Genomic DNA, 20,313 nt, shown 5'->3' on the forward strand with positions numbered 1-20,313 from the left:
TTGGCCCACGAGGTGGTAAAAAATTTTCGGCTGCTACTGGAGGTCTACCTACTTGGCGAGGAACAGCCTTAGCTGACCTTTTGCTCGTTCCTATTTGATTAAAACGGACAACTTCATAAATAAGGCAACAGCAAAAAGGATTTCATCTTGTCAGAGTCGTAAGAACAACTTTGGAAAATTCAAAAGGGCCAGGTATATAATTTAAATATAATTTAAAGTTTTATCAATTTGGAACCTTTGTTTTAAAAATAAATGAAAATAAATATTTTCTGTATTAAGGGTTTTGAACGAAACGTTAAAATTTGAACGAAGCGTTTAGGGTGGAATGCAAGAAGCGAACTTGAGTCAAGTTCGACTTGAACTTTACATTGTAACCAATAGCAGCATAGTATAGGTTTTCCCCTAAAAAATACTCTGCCGCTATTGGTTACAAAGTAAAGTTCAAATCGAACTTGACTCAAGTTCGCTTCTTGCATTCCACCCTTAAACTTTCTCGGACGTCTCAAAATAAGTTCTTTACGACATAAAATTACGTCATAATGAAAATAAACAAAATTTTTAATTCTGAGTAAAATATAAAACCGACCACAATATATTCAAAATGCTCAAAATTACTCATACTGACATATTAGCTATATCATACTGACATGTATATATTTTTATAAATGTCTAACCTTTACTTAGATAAATGATATTGGTAAAAATTATTTAGCATGTTTAGAAGGAGTAGCCTTAACAAGAAAACCTTGCATAGCAAGCTAGCGGCAGTAAGCTTTTTTCATAAACATAATAGTTTTGAAAATTAAAATTTTCATGAATATTTAAAACTTTATGCCCTTAAAGTTATAATTTTTTTATACTATATTGTAAATTGAAAGTATTACTCAGCAAACTGAATTAAAAAAATAAAATCTTTTTTTTTAGTATACACATAATCTAAAGAAGATTTACAACTTTTATTATTATTTTCAAAAAACAAATGTACATATAAATGCTGTTTATTTAGAGCTAAGCATCAATATAGCTGCAGTTGCTACTGTTGTGATATTTATAGTTTGTGCAAGTTTCTGTAAAGTTTTTTTGTCTTTTAAATTTTGATTGTGATTTGATAAATAATTTATTTTGAAGACATAAATACTCTTCAATTATTTTTTCTATTACTAAAATATATCATTGATCCTTGAAGTTTTGCAATGACATATGTAACAATATCTAAGCTAAGGATTTGGGTGAGAATTTTAAAGCCAAGCGCTTCAAGGGCTTTCAAGGCAATTTTCAAAGGGTTTCTCAGCCAATTTCTTTTTTTTTAAACATCTTTACTTCCAACAAGACTGCAAGCAACCACTAATTAAAATTGGAAGTTACTGGAAGAGAAAAGATGATGATTGTTGAGCAAGATAACAATTGACAGATGACTTAAAGGATTGCAAATTATATGAATCAGGAAAGCAAGATGAAGGAAGCAAATTTCAAAGATGTTTAAGGAAAAAAACTAGACGAAAAAGTGTTTTTAGAGCACTTAGGAAAAGTCACAGAAAAAGGATGAGACTTCATTAAATGATGAGTAACACGAGAAAGAATTTTAGTAGATGGCACAAGAGACGCTAGCTCTTTAGAGCAGTGCCCATTATTGTATTTGTAGAAAAGAGAAAGAGGAGCAACATTACGACGATGTGATAATGGTTGGAGGTTGGCTGCAAGAGCAGGTCCAACTATGTTTACAATGCCTTTTTGCATTTTATCTAAAAGAGAAAGGGCACCATTAGAAGATCCGCCCCAGATATGGCAACAGTATTTCATACAAGGCCAGATTTGAGATTTATAGAGATAGAAAATAGAATCCGAAGTAAGAAAGTGTCGAGCTTGATAGAGAGATGCAACCTTAGTAACTTTGCAACTGATTTGATATATGGTTTTCAAGAAAGATTTGAAATAAGAGTTAATCCTAGAAGATGAAGAGTAGATGACTCATCGAGTACATCATCGTTCATAAATATAGGAAGATCTAAATTATTGCGATAATTGCAGGCTTATTAGTGATTAATGTTCACAGCCTTTAAAATGGCATTCTTATTATAATGTTATTTTTGGCCTATAAATTTTTTGCTAAAACTACTTCAAAAGCAAAAAGGTTAGAGGCCAAAAATGATAATATTAATAAGTTTATTATTTTAAAGGCTGTTAACATTAATCATTCATAAGTCTGCAAGAAATTGGATGAAAATATTGATACCTAAAGGTGTAAACTATATCAGTCTTAAAGCAGCATTTATGACTTAATTTTTTTTTTAATTGGTGTCTTTTGAATAATTAAGTAATTTAGCTGCATTTTCTTTCACTGTTTATATTTTGTTTGTGAAGTTGAATCTCATCTCTTGCTATGACAATTTTTATCTCCAAAGGTTTTTTTAGTATTTGTTTACCTTTTTTTTGTTTACTAACTTAATGTTAACTCTAGAGCATAATGGATATTGTAAAATTCTATGTGACTCCTATATAGTATGATTATATATATATATATATATATATATATATATATATATATATATATATATATATATATATATATATATATATATATATATATATCATAATAAAACTCATATGTTCAGGGTTTGATTTAATATTTAAATTTACTTTTTTTCAATTTGTACAAATTACATAACTGTACTACCCCTAAATAATGTTTGAGTGGTTTAAAACTTTAAAATTACCATTTTTGAATGAGTTAGGACCTCACATACAAACCTTAACTCAAAAATTTATATATATATATATATATATATATATATATATATATATATATATATATATATATATATATATATGTATATAGTAATAGGACAGAATATCTGTAGACAGATATATGTAGAAGTAGGACACCCTAATGCTCTATTAATGTTTATGACTGTTTGCTAAACTGCATGCAAAGAATGGATGCAATTTAAATAATAGACTTTTGTGCTTTGAGGAAAGAAAGTTACTTAGGTATGCTTTGAGGTTGGTTTGTTTTCAAAAGCATTATCTTGTAAATAATTGCTCAGCAATTATTTACAAGTTATAATCAGCAGGGACTAAGTCTTGTAAATACGGTAGGTGAAGTAATAAATTCAGCCAAATTTCAATAATTTTTAAAGTTGATATTGTGACATTTAGTTGATTGTTTTTATTAAAAAACAGTTCATTTAATTTATTGAGAGCAAACATGTTGCTTTTGGATAGTCAGTTGACTAATGACACAGTTGAGCTCTGCAGTGACAGTTTCATTGGTAAAAAGCAATACCTCCTATGAATTATCATATACCCCTATTTAAGCATTATATTTTTTGGATAAAGCTTAAGTTTTGCAATTGGTATTGACTTTTTGAGTAGCTAAGCTTACGGTTTCTGGTTTAATATTGAAAAAAAGTGCATCTTTAAATATTGATTTTGCTGATATATAGTCACATTATGATAAACCCAAACACCTAATTTTGAGTGACCAAACTGGTCCAGATAATGAAAAATAATATGGCAATACCTAAAATTACTTGTTATCAAGATGCCATGTGTTGCTCTCAATTAACTCTTTTTATTGGTCAAAACTCAATCTCAAATGATTCATCTTTTAACTTATATTTACTTTTATAGAAATATTTGAAACAATTTAATTTGCAATTGGTGATTATACTATATAATAATGTTTTCATTATTGTATTTTCCTTTGGTGGAAAATGTATATTTTTTTTCACCTCAGGCACAAGGCGCCTCAAATTGTTTATCCAGACATTTCTTTACCTGTTGCCCTCGTACAGCACAGTCCTAAGTCATCTTTTTGAAAAAGTAGCATGAAGATTATATTGGATATTCAAATTGCAATTTCCCAGGTGCAGTTAAAGAGAAGAGGTCGTTCTTCCCCAAGACGTAGTGATCTCTAAACAATGCTATGCTACCCTAATCTATAATGGAGTTGCTGGTATATAGTTGGATATAAATAAGGTATATAATTGCATGCTATTCCTGACCAATATATCGGATGTTTGAGAATAACTCAAAAATCCATCTTAAATAAAAATTGATGGCACTAATCTTATCTTTTTCATGGGTTCATGAGCAGTCTGGCTACTGCTGAATTGTTTCTACCATTATAAAAGCAATGGGTTGTCTGACAAAACATTTTATTCTTTTTCTATGCAATTAATTGATTTAATTGGTTTTTTTTACTACAAAGAGTTGTTTAAAATTGTTTATTCTACTAATGTATATTTAGTTAGTAATTTGTTGGAAATAATTACTCTCAAGTTCTTCATACATGTGTGGGGGGGGGGGGGAGATGTTAATTAATTTTTGGATAATTTTCTCACCTTAAGCTTATTAAGATCTCCCCGTTTATTAAGTTTTACTTGTTATCAACAAAAAGTTTATACCTCAAAAATAAAAATAAAATTGGCCTTAAAAATTAGAAAATAATTATTTCACTCACCAATAAAAACAAAAACTTTCAGTGTAAACAGGTTTTATGTATAAAACTTATATTAACATATTAAATCCTATTGAAATTATGATAAAACAGCTGCTAAAAAATGCACATTTGACTGCAAGCCACGCTAAATATTATTAATTAAATAGTTTGATTTGTGTTTTGTTAAAAATATTAGTTTGAATAAGTTGAAATTTTTTATAAAAAACACATACTTTGTAACATGGTGTCAAATAGTAGGTTTTCACGATCTGACAGAGATAAATATAGTTTAGAAGAATTAAAAAATTCCAACCCATCTTTTTATTACCCCCACCCGTTTATTAAATCTTGAATAAAATTTCCACTCCCACCTTGTATTAAGGACTAGAAAGTACATAAATAATTACATAAATAAAAAAAATTCATCAAAAACACACTAACAATCTAATCAGAGACCTAGATCTTACCAAGTCAAATACTGAGCTTCTGATATCCAGTCTCAAAGAATTTGTTAGATAAAAATGTCACAGATCAGTAAAAGCGTCAAAAAAGTCACAGATTTAGGAAATCTATTCATTTCGCTTTTTGATTGAATTTTTTACTTGGCCAAATGAATGAAAATATTAAAAATTTTTTTGTTCTATCTCAATAAAAACAAAATTTCTTTGAGTTGTGGTCATAAAATCAAAATTTATGCTCAATTTTCTTATTCCTTAGTCTTAAGATGTAGCAATTGAAATATAACAGTTTGAATCCAATGACAAATGTTGTGTTACCTTGTGTTATCTTGGCTATTTTGGTCAGGGTTGCAAAAATCCAAATTTTTTTTACGGTTTTGAATCATTATTTGTTCATGGTCTCTGGTGTCCACAAGCTCCAACAACATTGAGAGACTTGTGGGTTACATAAAAAATATATACATTTGATTTGAAGTCTTCAAGTATATTATATTTTAAACCAGTATTCTAAAGTCCTAAAGTTGCTTGCTGCCATATTATGTAAGGATTCTGGATTCAAAATTGATAGATCCTGTACTGTAAATATCTTGATTTAGTGTTCTATAAGTCTCTTAATCTAACTCCTGCACTCAAAAAATCAGGAATTTATTGTGGATTTTTAACTTTCAAAGTTGTATTCTTATAGGGACTTTGCACCCCTGATCTTGGTTAGTTAAAAATTAAAGTTAAAATTTAAAACATGATTTCAGAACTTTTTTGTCTCTATTTTAACTTTTTTTAAAAAGCTCAATTATTATTTTCCATAAATGTAGAATATTGTTATCTTGTTTTTAGGTTAACGATTTGCCTGGCTCTGATGTGTTTGATTTATCGGATTGTAGCATAAATAAGGTTAGAGTTAAAGCATTAAAAAAATGTTAATATATAAGCATTAAACATCCTAAAGAAATATTTAGAAAATATTTTTACTGTTTAACTTATTTTTGGTATGTAATATCAGATGTAACATTTTTAGTATGTAATATGAAATGTAACATTTTTAGCACAATTTTTGAATTCAAAGCTCTCTAGCTGTAATTACTCTTTAAGTTTTATTTTAGAGAATTTAATAAAATGGTTTTGTGTTTAAAAAAAATCTAATTATTTGATTTTAGTTTTGTGATCAAAAATTTTATATACTGTTGTACTGACAACACACAGTTATTAAACATTTATCACATATTATATATTAACATTTATCATTTATTGTCACACTTTGTTGTGATGGGTTAATCACACTTTATTGTGATGAATTTATCATACTTTACTGTAATGAATAAATCACACTTTATTGTAGTGAATTTATCACACTTTTAGGCTTTGTAAAAGAAGTTTTTTGTGCTATTGTGAGTTATGTGGTTGCTCTTTAAAATTACTTATTATTATTTAAAATGCTTATTTTGTTTAACCTGTCAAATCAGGACAAATATAAATAAGCAGAATGTCTAAATCAGGACAAAAGCTCATCACACTCATAAAAGTGAAAATGACAAAAAATACAACATTAAAAACCAGCTTTATTTTACATTTTTGTAATGACTACAAGAATTATTTCTTTTCTTTGCTTTTAAACCAGTCATATTTTTCACTAGAGTGTACTTTTTTCAGGAACAACTGGTCATTTTTTATCTTTTCATAGAACTGTGAGCAATTGAGATCAATATTTAACTTACAAAAAAACAAACTTTTCACAGTTGAAACTAGCAAAGAACCTCTTTCAGGAGACCAAATATTGTTCATCATTGAAAACACCCTTTCCACAGCAGCTGAAGTTCCAGGAAGTCTGAAAATGTATTCCAACACCAGTGAAAAATTTGCTACTGAAATGCCCTTTTCTCCAAAATGCTTCATCATTAGGACCCATTTTTCTTCACAACTCATATCATCAGATTTCCAAGTTTCAGAATTATTTGACAAGTATGCCTTGACCAAAACAATTTCATCAAATAGTTCATCAGTATTATATTGCTGTACGTCTAATTTTTCTGTTAATTCTTTCTGCAGCTTCTTCCAACTCTGGAAATGTTATTGCACTGTTTTGAATCCACATGAACTTTTCAGCATCAGCAAAGCTATCTTTCCAAAGGTCAATATAAGAAAGACATCTCTCGTAAAAACAAGTAAATTCTTTTTTGACACCAATTTCGTCAATAATTCCGTCTTCAAATAGTTTTGCAAGTATCTTTTTAGCTTCCAGTGGAATAAACTTATTCTCAAATCTCTTTTTCAGATTATTCTGCAATACTTTTATCTCATTAACAATATCACATGCACTTGCTCTTGTTTTTTCAATTCTCAGAATTGTTTTGTTGAATATCTGAAGCTGACCATGCCTTATCATATCTGCTACCACTGCCATTTCTGCCAGCACTGCCTAAAATTGCAAGAAAATAATAAAAATTGAATGGAGAAGTTAGAGTTGTCAAGTCAACATTTTTCTCTTTGCTTTATTTTTTAGTTTTTGTCAAAATGATATTTTTTTCTTTTTTGTTATGGTTTTTTAAAATCAGGACATTTTAGCACCTGATCAGGACAGTCAGGACAGACCCTTCAAATCAGGACAGTCCTGATGAAAATCAGGACTATGGTAGCCCTATATATATATATATATATATATATATATATATATATATATATATATATATATATATATATATATATATATATATGTATATATATATATGTATATATAAATATATATGTATATATATATATGTATATGTATATATATATGTATATATAAATATATGTATATATGTAAATGTGTGTATATATATATATATATATATATATATATATATACATATATATATATATGTGTGTGTGTATATATATATATATATATACATATATATATACATATATATATATATACATATATATATATATATATATATATATATATATATATATATATATATATATATATATATATATATATATATATGTATATATATATATATATATATATATATATATATATATATATATATATATACATATATATATATATATATATATATATATATATATATATATATATATATATATATATATATATATATATATATATATATATATATATATATATATATATATATATATATATATATATATATATATAGGCTTCGGCAGGAGTAAATGAGTGCACGAACCGCCTGTTTAAAATGGACTTGACGGGCAATGCAAGTGATAATTATTTTTGCAGATTTATTTGATATTTAAATAAAAAAGCTCACAGATAAAATAAAATTGATTATAATTTAGTTTTTTTAGTTTTATACTGTAATATTTTGTATCATATCATAAATAATTAAGAAAACAATCGTCAACAACAGTTAGTTTTCTGATATTGATTGATTCAATCATCACAACGTTTTCTAGAAAAAATGTTTCTAGAAAAAGAAGTTGCATTTGACATTGCAGTTTTTTTAACTTAATTTTAATATACATATTTTGTTCACTTTTTTGTTATTTTATAGATGTTGTTTTTGTTGCGTTTCTACTTATTTTCCTATTATTAAAAAGTTACTTTGTTACTCTTCATTTTTGTGAAACATTTTTTTTTTAATATTTTAAAAAGTTATAAAATTGCACTCAAATAGCTCCAAGCGAGAGAGCAAGTAATTATAAGAAAAGACTAATTAAAACTTGATTGAATGAATTTGATACTTTTAAAATTGTTTTTGTGTGATATATTTCAAGTTTAAACAAACAAATTATTATAACTGTTTATTAAAAAAAAATTAAATTTATAAAAGATTTAAATTTTGTATTTTAGATACTAAGTTAAAAATGAAACTATAAAAATATTGGGTATTAAAGTATACTTTATTTATAAAATGTTTTTAATTAAAAAATACAAAATTTTAATGGTTTTTAAAAAACTACTAATGCTCTTTTCTTTCTTTTCTTTTTTCTTAGTTCTTTGTTGTTGTTGTTTTTCTTTGTTTTTCTTTTTTCTTAGTTCTTTGTTGATGTTGTTTTTTTACAATTTTTAAATGTTTTTCAATAAAGTCCTTAAAAGTTTTAATAAGTTTTGACATTTTTATAAAATGCCAAAACATTTTAAAAAATCTTCAACTACTATCTTTTTCACCTTAAAGATGCTCATAAATATGTAACAATAAAAAAAAATTTAATTCTTTTATTACTCAGTTATTACGTAATCCTTATTAAAGTGATATTTTAAAAGCCCTCGATGTTTAATATTATTTTTGTTTATGCAAGTAAAATGAGTTTATGATGTGTGTTTGTGGTTGTTTTGTGTTATCTCATATACATAAAATCATGTAAAAAAAGGTATTTTTTCATTCTAGATTCCAGATGGTGTATTTGAAAAATGTAAACTCTTGCATAAAAAGGTAGAGTTCTAAAATATTTTTTTATACAACTAAACTTAACTTAACTTAGGTTATGATGTCACTCCAATAGAGGATGCTATTTTTTAACACTTTGTTCACTTTTTTAACTAGAGTTCTCACACTTTAAATAATTTAATGCAGTAATTGCCCTATTATTAAGATTATTAAATTAAGATTTTTTTTTCTTTGAAAGTCCTAATCGATTTTCCCTATTTTTTTAAGAACTAAAGAATGTTTTTTTTTTTAACTAGAACTGTGAAACATTACAGTTGTTGTTTTCATATTAATATTTATTAAATAACTTCTCAGATGGAGGCAGATCTACACCATTTCTAAACCTTATTAATATCTAGAAACATTTGAGTTTCCACCTTGGTAGATATCTTATTTCAACTTTTTTTTATTTCGTTAAGGGTTGAGGTAGTTTTTTACAACCAGACGCCAGATATTGTTTTGAAATAGTTTTGCAGATCAGAACCATTTAAAGACTTTCATGTGTTTCAATATAGAGTTATTTTAACTCATGACTAGGATACATAGGTTAAAACTTTACAAGTAAAGATTAAACATGTCAAAATAACCATCAAATCATTTGGTATACATATTTGATATGTATTGATAGATTTAGTGCAGGAATAACTGGCAAAAAACACCAGCAAGCATCTCAGAGGCACATTAGATTGCACATTAAATAATATATAAAAGTTTCTAAAAATTGTGCAAATAGCTAACTTTCTAATCAAATTTTGTTTTTTTTTGACCAATCAAGAAGCTGCTGCTAAATAAACCAACAGGTATATAAAAAAGCCAATCTCCTTCAATAGAAAAAAGCCAATCTCCATCAAATCAAATTAAATTCTATTGCACACATTTTATTTTATTGTTGCTCTTTGCTCTTATTTTCTCAATATAGCTTAGATCTTTAAAAAGTTTTTTAATTAACTTTGAAACATTTTTGAGCCAGAACAGGCTTTTTGTTGTATGACCAAGTCAGTGACACCCTTGAGAAAAAGAAAAAACAATCCCCCTAGAAATTCTTTAGATATCTATCTAATTTTGAATATAAGGACAATAAATATTCGAATATAAAGACAATAAAGAAAACAAATTGCTATTTTTTTGTAAAATATATTATTTGATTAATAAATTTTGTAATGACAGAAAAAATGAAATAAAAGAATAGGTTTCTTTTTTAAATGTATTTACCACTTTTAATGCCTGTCTGAAATTGTTTCTTTTATATTGCCCAATTTCCAAAACTATTATGAAATACAAGAGATAATGAACAACAATGGCTCTGTTTGAAGAAATGTATTTAAAAACTTAAAAAAATGTTTTAAATAGGCTCCCAAAAATATCATTAAACAGGTTCAGTAAATTACAAAGCACTAGCCCACAAACTTTTGGAGCATCGTCAATAACAGTAGTTCATCAGGAAATAAACTAAATTGGGTTTATATGCACAATTTGGAGAATTCATTGAAAGTGCGGATCTCAATGGGGGTAGTGAAAACAACCAAATATTTTATATTTGAACTAATAATATTAATGTATTACTATTAATGACTTTTTTATTTTTTTATATAAAAAAATTGTTAAAAAATAAAACTTTGTATGTAATAAAATTTTATATGTTCTTCCATATAGTTTCTACTCTTTTTTTATCGTACGATTTTCTGGTCTTGTTTCTTTTCAAAATGGTTTTGTGCTTCACCTTTTTTCAATTTCTGAATTCATAAAATATTTTATTCCTTTACTTCAGATTGAAAAAATCATATATTACTTTCGACAATTTTCAACGTTTAAATAAAAAAAATCCTTATAAAAAAAAACAGTATTTCTGAAACTATGGCTATGTTTGATTGTGTGGAATGTTATTCTTTTTTAAACAGTTAATTGATGTTTGATGACATGAAAGTATCCAACGTCATTTTGTGTTTGATAGACTTAAAATGATTTTAAATTGCTGACCAATTTCAAGTTGGGTTGTATATTGTTAAGTAATACATTTGAGGCACTCATCTTTGGTTTGCTTTATGAAAAAAAACAACATTTTTTTAAAGATTATCATTAAATGTGTTTGATTTTCTCTTCTTTGTTTTATAAATTTTTATTAAAACTTATGTCATTAAAATTTATGAACTTTTATCAACACTTACATGTTAGTAAAATAAACCTTGAAGCTTTATTTATACTAATAAGGAAAAAAAAGCCAACAAAGTTTGCATAAAGCATATTCATTTTTAATCTTGATTGTTTGTTGAAAGTTTAAAAATCATTTTTAAAGATGTTTTGAAATTTTAAACTTTTTTAATGGGAGTTTAAACAACTTTAAAGAATTTTTTACTTTAACGGAAATTGAATTTAGTTTTGTCTACATAGTTTAATAATTGTTCAGTAAATTTATATTTTAAATTCAATGCAATGGTTAAGTTACTCTTCAACTTTTAAATTTCTTTAATGTAAATTGTAAATTTGTAAACATGTAAATTTCTTTAATGTAAATTGTAAATATGTAAACATGTAAATTTTAGGGTTAAGAAGAGTTAAATTAGAAATAACTATTAAAAATAAAGTTTGTCAATGAAGATGTTTTAACTGGAAGCGTAATTAAATTATATGATTTGTTGGCTTTTTGGTTTTTATTTATTGAGCTATTATTATTATTGTATATTGTTATTGTATATATTGTATATTTTATTTGTTGTATTATATTTTTATATAGGCATTGAATTTGTCGCATAATTGTTTAGAAGAATTAAAAGGGGGTGGTGACTGCAAAAATCTTTCTCATTTGCTGGTAAGCAGTTTTATTAAACAGCTCAACAAAATCTGCAAGGTTATCTAAATTGAGATGTTTCTTATTTAATAAAGTTATTTAAAAAAGTTTTTTCATTTTAAGTATTAATTTTGATCTTACAATTACAATTTTATTTGTTATTTTTCTTTATAATAGATGAATAATAAGTTTTTTTTAGTATATTTTAATTACGGAAGTATATTAAGTACTTAGTAATTTGAGTTGATAGTAAATTGAGCTGACAGTAATTTGAATTAACAGTTGACATAAAGTTAAAATTTAAGTTAGAACAGTTGACATTAAGTTAGAATTTGAGTTGGAACAGTTGATATGAAGTTAAAATTTGAGTTAGGGGCAGTTCCATATAAAAACATCTAATTTTTTTTAAAATGCAACCTTTAGTCTCAGATTTTGCTAATATTCACACCACTCAAAGATATAACTATTTAAACTTTCCCATGAACCAACAAAAATTTTCCATTTTAATAAATGGTTTTGGTCTTTGATTCTGTTCTGTGTGCAATGGAAAGCTGAAAATATGTTACATATTTTAAGGCAAGGAATCCAATAAAACAACTTCAAATATTTTAAAATAAATATAACAACTGTAGTTTTGACATTTACTGCATTTTTACTGGGGCAAGTTTAATTACAAAGATATCAATGTAGCTCGATTTTTTTTTTTTCAGTTGTTGTCCTGAATAGTTTAGTTAAAGTTGTTACAAAATATTGAAGAGTGATCTTTTTTTAAACAGAAAAAACATGGTCAAATATACTTAAATTTGTTACTTATAAAACAGGAATTATGAAAAATCAAAGGAAAAAAAAGAGGTGGCTCTCTTAAGTGCTTAATACAGAAGTTGATGTTTATTAATTTTTGGAAAATTTTCCCACCCACCTTGAGCTTATTAAAAACCCCCTCCCCTGTTTATTAAATTTTGTTATGAACAAAGAAACTGTATCTTAAAACTAAAAAAAAAAATTTCAGTTAATATTTTTAAATTTTTGAGACCAGTTTAAGTCTTAAAAATTAAAAAATATAAACATACTTATAGAAATAATTATATAGCTATAAGAAATAAATAAAAACTCTTACCCTCCTGTTTATTGATACCCCCTTTCCCCGCCTCCCTCCCTTTTATTCTTATCTCCCCTCATTTATTATATCTGGACAAAAACTTGATGTTTTATAATCATTTCTCTTCCTTTAGTTACAACTTCCTCCACAACTCTAAATATAATTGAAAAAAGTAGCTTAAAATTAAAAACATCACCTACTAAATTAGCAATAACACCTGCCACTATCGCCTAACTCAAGAGATAGTGGTGTTGTGGTAGAGTGCTTGTCTCATAAGCAAGAAGTTCTGAGTTCGATCCCCACCACATCCTTGGTAGTACCGCACTCAACTTGTTTCACTTAAGAGAGGGTTGAAACCACAATTAAAGTAGCCTCCTTGACTGTAGTGGTCTTCATATCCTTGGGGAGGTGAATTAACATTAAAAAAAAAATCTTTCACCTATTGCTGTGATTGTTTTGTGTTTCTTTAAATTATTTTTAGGTAAAAAAACAGAGGTAGATTGTTTATATTTGCCTCATATTTGTAGTCAGAATCTAATAATCATTCTAACTATAAGTTACTTTTTAAGCTCAATTTTATAAACTATTAAATCCTAAATTAGATAAAATAGTAAATGCTCCATCATATAAAAAAACTTGTAACACATATAATGTAGAAAGTGATAAAATAATAAAATGCAGAAAGCAACGGTGAACATTAAAATTATTTTAATAAATAAATTGTTTAGTATAGTAATAAAAATTTAATAAAATATTAATAAACATTAAATAAAAAAGTCAGACTATAATTTAATTTTCTTCAATAAATTTATAACAAGTAAAATTTAATAAATGATGGAAGTGGTCTTAATATGCTTAGGGTGGGAAAATTTTCCAAAAAATAATAAACATCAACTTCCTGTATTAAGCACTTAGGAGTACCAACTTTTTTTTTCTTTTAATTTTTCAGAATTCCTGTTTTATAAGTAACAAATTTAAGTAAATTTGACCTTTTTTTTTTTTTCTGTTCAAGAAATGACCACTCTTCATTCTTTGTAACAACTCTAACTAAAGTATTCAGGACAGCATTTAAAAAAAAAAAAATTGAGCTACATCTATAAAAAAAAAACTTGCCTCAGTAAAATTGTGATAAAGGTGTTTTATTTGTTTTACAATATTTTAAGTTGTTTTATTGGATTCCTTGCCTCAAAATGTGGAAGTGCACATATTTTCAGCTTTCCATTGCACACAGAACAGAAAAAAAGACCCAAACCATTTTTTTTTAAATGGTGGATTTTTGTTGGTTCATGGCAAAGCTTAGAATAATATTCGAAACGTTTTGGAATTAGATGATAAAAATTTGGGGGTGTTCATAACTTATTAAAATCTTTAAGTGGTGTTAAAATCAGCAAAATCTGAGACTAAGGTTTGCATACCCTAGATGTTTTCACATGGAACAGTTTACTTAAAGTTAAAATTTATAACTAATAAGTATTAAATAAATAGTTTTAAGAAACAAATTTTCTGAAACAAATAGTAGTTTAAAAATATTAATCTGAAACACATTAGTTTTGAGATTTTGTTTTGAAATAAAATTGTAGTTTTTAGATATTGTTTTAAAATAATGAGTAGTTTTGAGAAAATGTTTCGAAATAACAGTTTTGAGATATTGTTATTTTGTTGTAAGTTTTTTAATTTAAAATACAAATAACAGTTTCACTTTTTACTTTAATTGGTTTATCATTTTTTTAGATATTAGATTTATCAAACAATGCTATGACAAAACTTAATAAATCTGTCCACCTTCTTGCAAGTCTTCAGGTTTTATATAAATGCTTTTTATTGACAATTTTTTCAGGATTTCTTTTAATCATATTTCATTTTTACTTTTTTATATATATATATGTACATATATGTGTATATATATATATATATATATATATATATATATATACAAATATATATATATATATATATATATATATATATATATATATGCAGCATTAAATACACACTGATGATTTCATACTGGAATAGGTTGCTGCAAGGGCTTCAGTACATACATTGATAAAGAATTAGTTTCATATTTAAAAGTTAATTTTTGAAGGTCAGTAAACAAAACTATAGGTTTTAGAAATGACATGATGTATTTGAAAGGATTAATATACAAAACCAGAAGTTGTAGAAGTGATATGGTGTATTTTTTAAGAGTAAATATACAAACTGCTCTTTTTTAGAGGCTTAGTTTGAAGCAGTTTATACTTTTTTTAACTGCACTTCCCTTTTAATTTTTAATTTATTTTCTAAAACTGTAAGATATTCAAAAATGATGAAATTTTAAAATTATAAGACATGAAACCATCTTGAATTTTAAAATTGTAAGGCGTGAAATAGATCTTGAACTAAAATTGGGATCTTTTAAGTTGTTTGGTGTTAAAAATAATGAAAAAAGATTAGAAACGATTGAAGTTTTAGATTATAAAAAGAACCTATGCTCATGTTTCAAACACATCACGCTACTTTTTTTTTTAAACAAACTCAACCCCAACAAAGCTGCAGGCAACCACTAATCAAATTAGGAGTTAACAGGTAAAAAGAAAGAGCAAGCTAAAAAGCTAAGAATTTACAGAAGACTTAGAAAACTGTAAACTGTCAGAAAAGTATAACAAAGTAAAAAGAATTGAAAAGTGTTTTTCTAAAAAGAGCCAAGTCACATTTTTATTTTTTTTGGAATGTTAAAAATAAGCTAATTATCTGACAAAGCATTTTTTAATTATCAATAATTGTAACTGTAAATAAAAGATGAAAATTTTTTTGTCTGAATTATCTTTTCTTGTTGATTTAAACCAACCAAAAAAATTTTATCAAAATCTGAGGCAGTATATATTGATTGTTGTTGTCATGCGGTTCCACTTGGTATGGTATGACACTCAATACATTATTGTTTTTATACTTTTTGTTTTTTTAGAAGTTAGATTTGTCTCATAACAAATTTAAAGAGCTACCAGAATCCATTGGAAAACTTGTTTCTTTAAAAGTTCTTCTTTTAACTGGTAAAAAGTTTGTTTTTTTGAATTTTTTTCTTTTAAATTGTTTGTGGGACAGAAAGATAAAATGAGTTTGCAACCTCTCTCCTTTCATTTTTTTAACCAAGTCACTGTGACTCAACACATGGTTGCCACCAAATCAGGGAATTTTGGGAAAGTCAGCGAAATTTAGGTATGATCAGGAAAAATCAGAGAAAAAAAGAATGATTTAGTTAAAAGTCTGCAAAAATCAGTGGGAGTTTTTGTATTGTTTTAACGTTTTGTAGTAAATAGTATTTCTTTTTTAGTTAACTAATTAAATAATTATACAGCTCAAAAGGTTGTACAAATATATTAATATTTGATCATTATAAAAAAAATTTATTCTGGTTATTTACAGTATCAAATAAAAGTTTGTGCAAAATATTTTATACAAGTTTGAGTGAAACCATTATTAATAATTTAATAGAATTTAGTATGTGCTTTTTTGTGTAGAAATAGTTGCAACATGTGAGGACTTATAAAGTTTTTTAAACCATGTTGTATTTTCATTCTTTTTTTTTAGAAAAAATAAAAAATTTTAAATGACAGTTTATTTCAATGAAGAATGTTTGACTGATCTGTTGTTGAAAAAATGGATAGTAAATGGCACAGATAAAAAGTCAGTCAAGTGCAAAACAAGTTCAATTCAACTTATCAAATATAGATCAGAGAGCTGTGATAAGTCACATGGAGGAGAAAAAACATGTTCAGAAATTGAAAAGCCAGTATCCTGCTACTACAAACCTGTACAGTCTACATCTAAAAACTAAGGAGTTCTTATAGTAGATCAATCTGATAAAACTTATGCAGGTATCTCTTTTGCATGCTGTACAAAGCAATTTCTCATTTAACTTGTGTAATGAAAATGGTCTACTATATCAAAAAGTGTTTCCTGATAACACAACTGTTAAATCTTATGAGATGGGCAGAAAAAAACTTGGTTATCAGGCTTGGACAGGAATGGCGTGTGATCAAGCACTATTTCTGACCATGCAAATGATTTTATTTTTTAACGACTTGACCATGACTGTTAAGATGTTTAGATGATTTTTAAACATTTTAGAAATGCGATGAAAAAAGAAACGCTAGCTAAACTTAAACTAGGAAGAAAGTTTAAGAAAATAATAATGAAAAAAAAAATTCCTTACAAATAAGAAAATATATAAGCACTAAAATAAAACTAAAAAGACTCGATGGAATAATTACTTTTTGTTACATTTTTAATTGCATTTAAAATATATCACTTAAAAATTCATCTTTTGAAACGTTTTATTAAAGTTATGCAAAACACTTTTACAAATTACTTTTAATAATTGTTTAATGAATGAACAATTTTTATTTAAATTGCTAAAAGTGTTATATATATATATTATTTTTAAATTGTATAAACATTTATTTTTTCCAAAAAGTTGCTAAAAAAAAATTGTTTAAAAAAGTACCGTAGTCTATTTAAAATAATAATTTTTAATCAATTCATGCTCTGATTAGACTCAAGTTTAGAAAAAAAAAGTTTAAAAAAATTCTTTTTAAAAATAGAAACAAAAAAATTTAAGTAACGGAATTGCAACAGAAGATTTAATTTCATTCATAATTTCATAATTTATTCTTATTCATAACTTCATAACTTCATACTTCAACTTCATAAATTCATAACTTATTCATAATTAAAAGTATTTAAAAAAATTATTTTTTTAAATATTTTTAGAAAGACATGAAAAAATAGTTTCAAACAAATTATTATATTTAAATTTATCATAAAAAAAAATATGCCTACATAAAAATATTATTTGTTAATTTACACAAAATACGTTTATTTTAAACAATCACTATAATTACTTTTTTATTTTATTTAAAGCCTTGGCATAAAATAAAAACTTTAGAGAAGATCAACAGTTAAAAGTTATTTATAATTTAACAGTTTTTTTAATAGCATTTAAATTGTTAAAACATCAAAACTGCCGTGGTCAAATTGTAAAAAAAATAATATTATAAGCATGGTCAGTTACAGTGTGCAATCGCACACCATTCCTGTCCAAGCCAGGTTATTAATTTAGGTCTTGGGCATTATTTACACATAGTTTTAAAAGAAATATCTGGAAAAATTCCTTTTTTTACCTTTTCATTTGACAAAAGCCTGAATGATTCTTTTCAAAATTATTCAAAATTCAAAAAGTAAATTTCAAAAAAAAAAAGTATTCATTTTTGGAAGAATGATCTAAATTGTGTTGAATACAAATACTTAGACTCTCACAAATACTTTGGCTACTCTCCTGCAAAAAAGTTGCTTGTTAGTATGACCACATCTTTGGCAATGATTAGTTAGTGTACAGATGGCCTAAAATAAACTGGTTATTTCTTGATCTTATTAAAAACTACTGAAGCTTCTTAAATTTAAGAATTGCAACCTCCATGTAATCCATGGTGCTTTTAAAACTGGTTTGCAATCAAGAAAGTTAATGAAAGCTTCATGCAACCTTTTTCATAGTTCTCCTGCCAGATGAGCTGTCATGTAACTGTCACTGAACTAAAGATAAATTAACTTTTTGAATTTTTCAAATAAATTGAATTTTTTGTTTTGTTACATTGCTAGTTTGTTGCAGAAAATCTTAGTGAGATATCAGATAGACACCCCAATGGTTCAATCTCTTTAAAGATTTGTTTTTAACTGATTAAAGCTTAGTGAGTTTAGTAATTAAACAAGATCTTTTATGCAGCATAGTCAATGGGAGGCAACTTTCGCTGCAAAATGTAATATTACAGAATCAAAGGAGAAAAGGTGTGATTTCAAAATGTGATCAATATATTCATGAAAGATTGTTGACTTATAGTTATTAAATTTTTGAAAAATTTAAATTGTCTTTTCTTTAAGCAATTAGTTACATCTGTTCAGAGTAAATCCTATCAAAAAAAACTGAATTTCTTATACAGATGAAATCTATAGATGATCAGCTTTTACTTCATCTAATTCTGCTTGCATATCTCTTCAAATGAATGTGATCTCTCTTTCACACAATTCTTGCAGTTGTTAGAAAAAAGTTCATCCAATCTTTTACCATCATTAAAAAAAATATCACACTAGAAATTGTTTAAACTAATTTTAAAACCATCGAAGTTGGTATAAAATACAAAGTTTTGTCAAAGGTCTTGATAGTCGTTTTTTTGTTAGGTCATGGCCAAGCATTAGTTCAGAGAGGCTTTAGTATAAATAGTAATATGCTTAGTGAAAACATGAAAGAAAAGTTACTTGTTTTTTGTGAAAAAAAGACAAGTTACTATCAAAGATCTCACTGAAGGCTCAACAAATTGAAGGCTCAACAAGTAAAAATCAACAATGAAAGACTGTTTGTAATGCCTTGTTGAAATATTAATAATATCTAGAGGAAAATAGAAAGTTGCAAACAAAAGGAATTAAAAGTAATGTGATAATATTGTTGAATCAAGTAGTATTAGCACTTAAAGAGCAGGAAAAAGTTTTGAGTGAAGTATAAAGTATGAAATGCAAATTATTATTTTCTTTCTAGTTACTTTAAATGTTGGTTATTGTATCGAGCTTTTTAATATTTTGACATTCTTTATATTTAGTATTAGTTTTCATATTTGTTTCAAAGACCAATTTGCTAATTTCAACTGTTATTTAAAAGGGTGCAAAATTATTTAATCTTTTTTTTTTTTAATCAAACAAATTATTGATTTTCCATTTAAAACAGAAATATAAAAATTTCTTATATATATAGAAAGTGGTTTATCTGTTTTCTTTGGGGAGTAAGAATAGCGTGTCGGGGGTTTAATGTCGAAGTTCTAATGCTTAGTTATTGAGTAAAAATGATAGAAATGTCAGGGGAATATTAGCAAAGCTTTATTTAAAAAATCAGGGAAAATCAGGGAATTTTATTCCAGAATTATAGTGGCAACCTTGCAACAAGTTATTTTTATAATGTAGCTTGACTCAACAAGTTATTTTTGTATTCTAGCTCTGACTCAACAAGTTGTTTTTATAACGTAGCTGTGACTCAACAAGTTGCATTTTTAGCACAAGTATAATCATAACAGATTTATGTCTGAAAATAAAGTAATTGTGAAAACTTA

At 25.9% G+C, this 20,313-nt stretch overlaps 1 protein-coding gene across 1 annotated transcript in view; it reads left to right on the top strand.

The window, feature by feature from the left end:
- Positions 1–479: 479 nt before the first annotated feature.
- LOC100213808 (E3 ubiquitin-protein ligase LRSAM1) overlaps positions 480–20,313 on the top strand; it is a 79,858-nt gene continuing 60,024 nt past the window's right edge. The window contains exons 1-6 of the mRNA XM_065791258.1: positions 480–767; positions 5,734–5,790; positions 9,258–9,302; positions 12,028–12,102; positions 14,912–14,980; positions 16,128–16,212. Of these exons, the coding sequence (XP_065647330.1) occupies positions 714–767; positions 5,734–5,790; positions 9,258–9,302; positions 12,028–12,102; positions 14,912–14,980; positions 16,128–16,212 (385 nt within the window). The 5' untranslated portion in view covers positions 480–713. The remainder of the gene's footprint in view (positions 768–5,733; positions 5,791–9,257; positions 9,303–12,027; positions 12,103–14,911; positions 14,981–16,127; positions 16,213–20,313) is intronic.

This window comes from Hydra vulgaris, chromosome 02, assembly GCF_038396675.1.
Source record: "Hydra vulgaris chromosome 02, alternate assembly HydraT2T_AEP".
In the NCBI taxonomy this organism is placed as follows: domain Eukaryota; kingdom Metazoa; phylum Cnidaria; class Hydrozoa; order Anthoathecata; family Hydridae; genus Hydra; species Hydra vulgaris.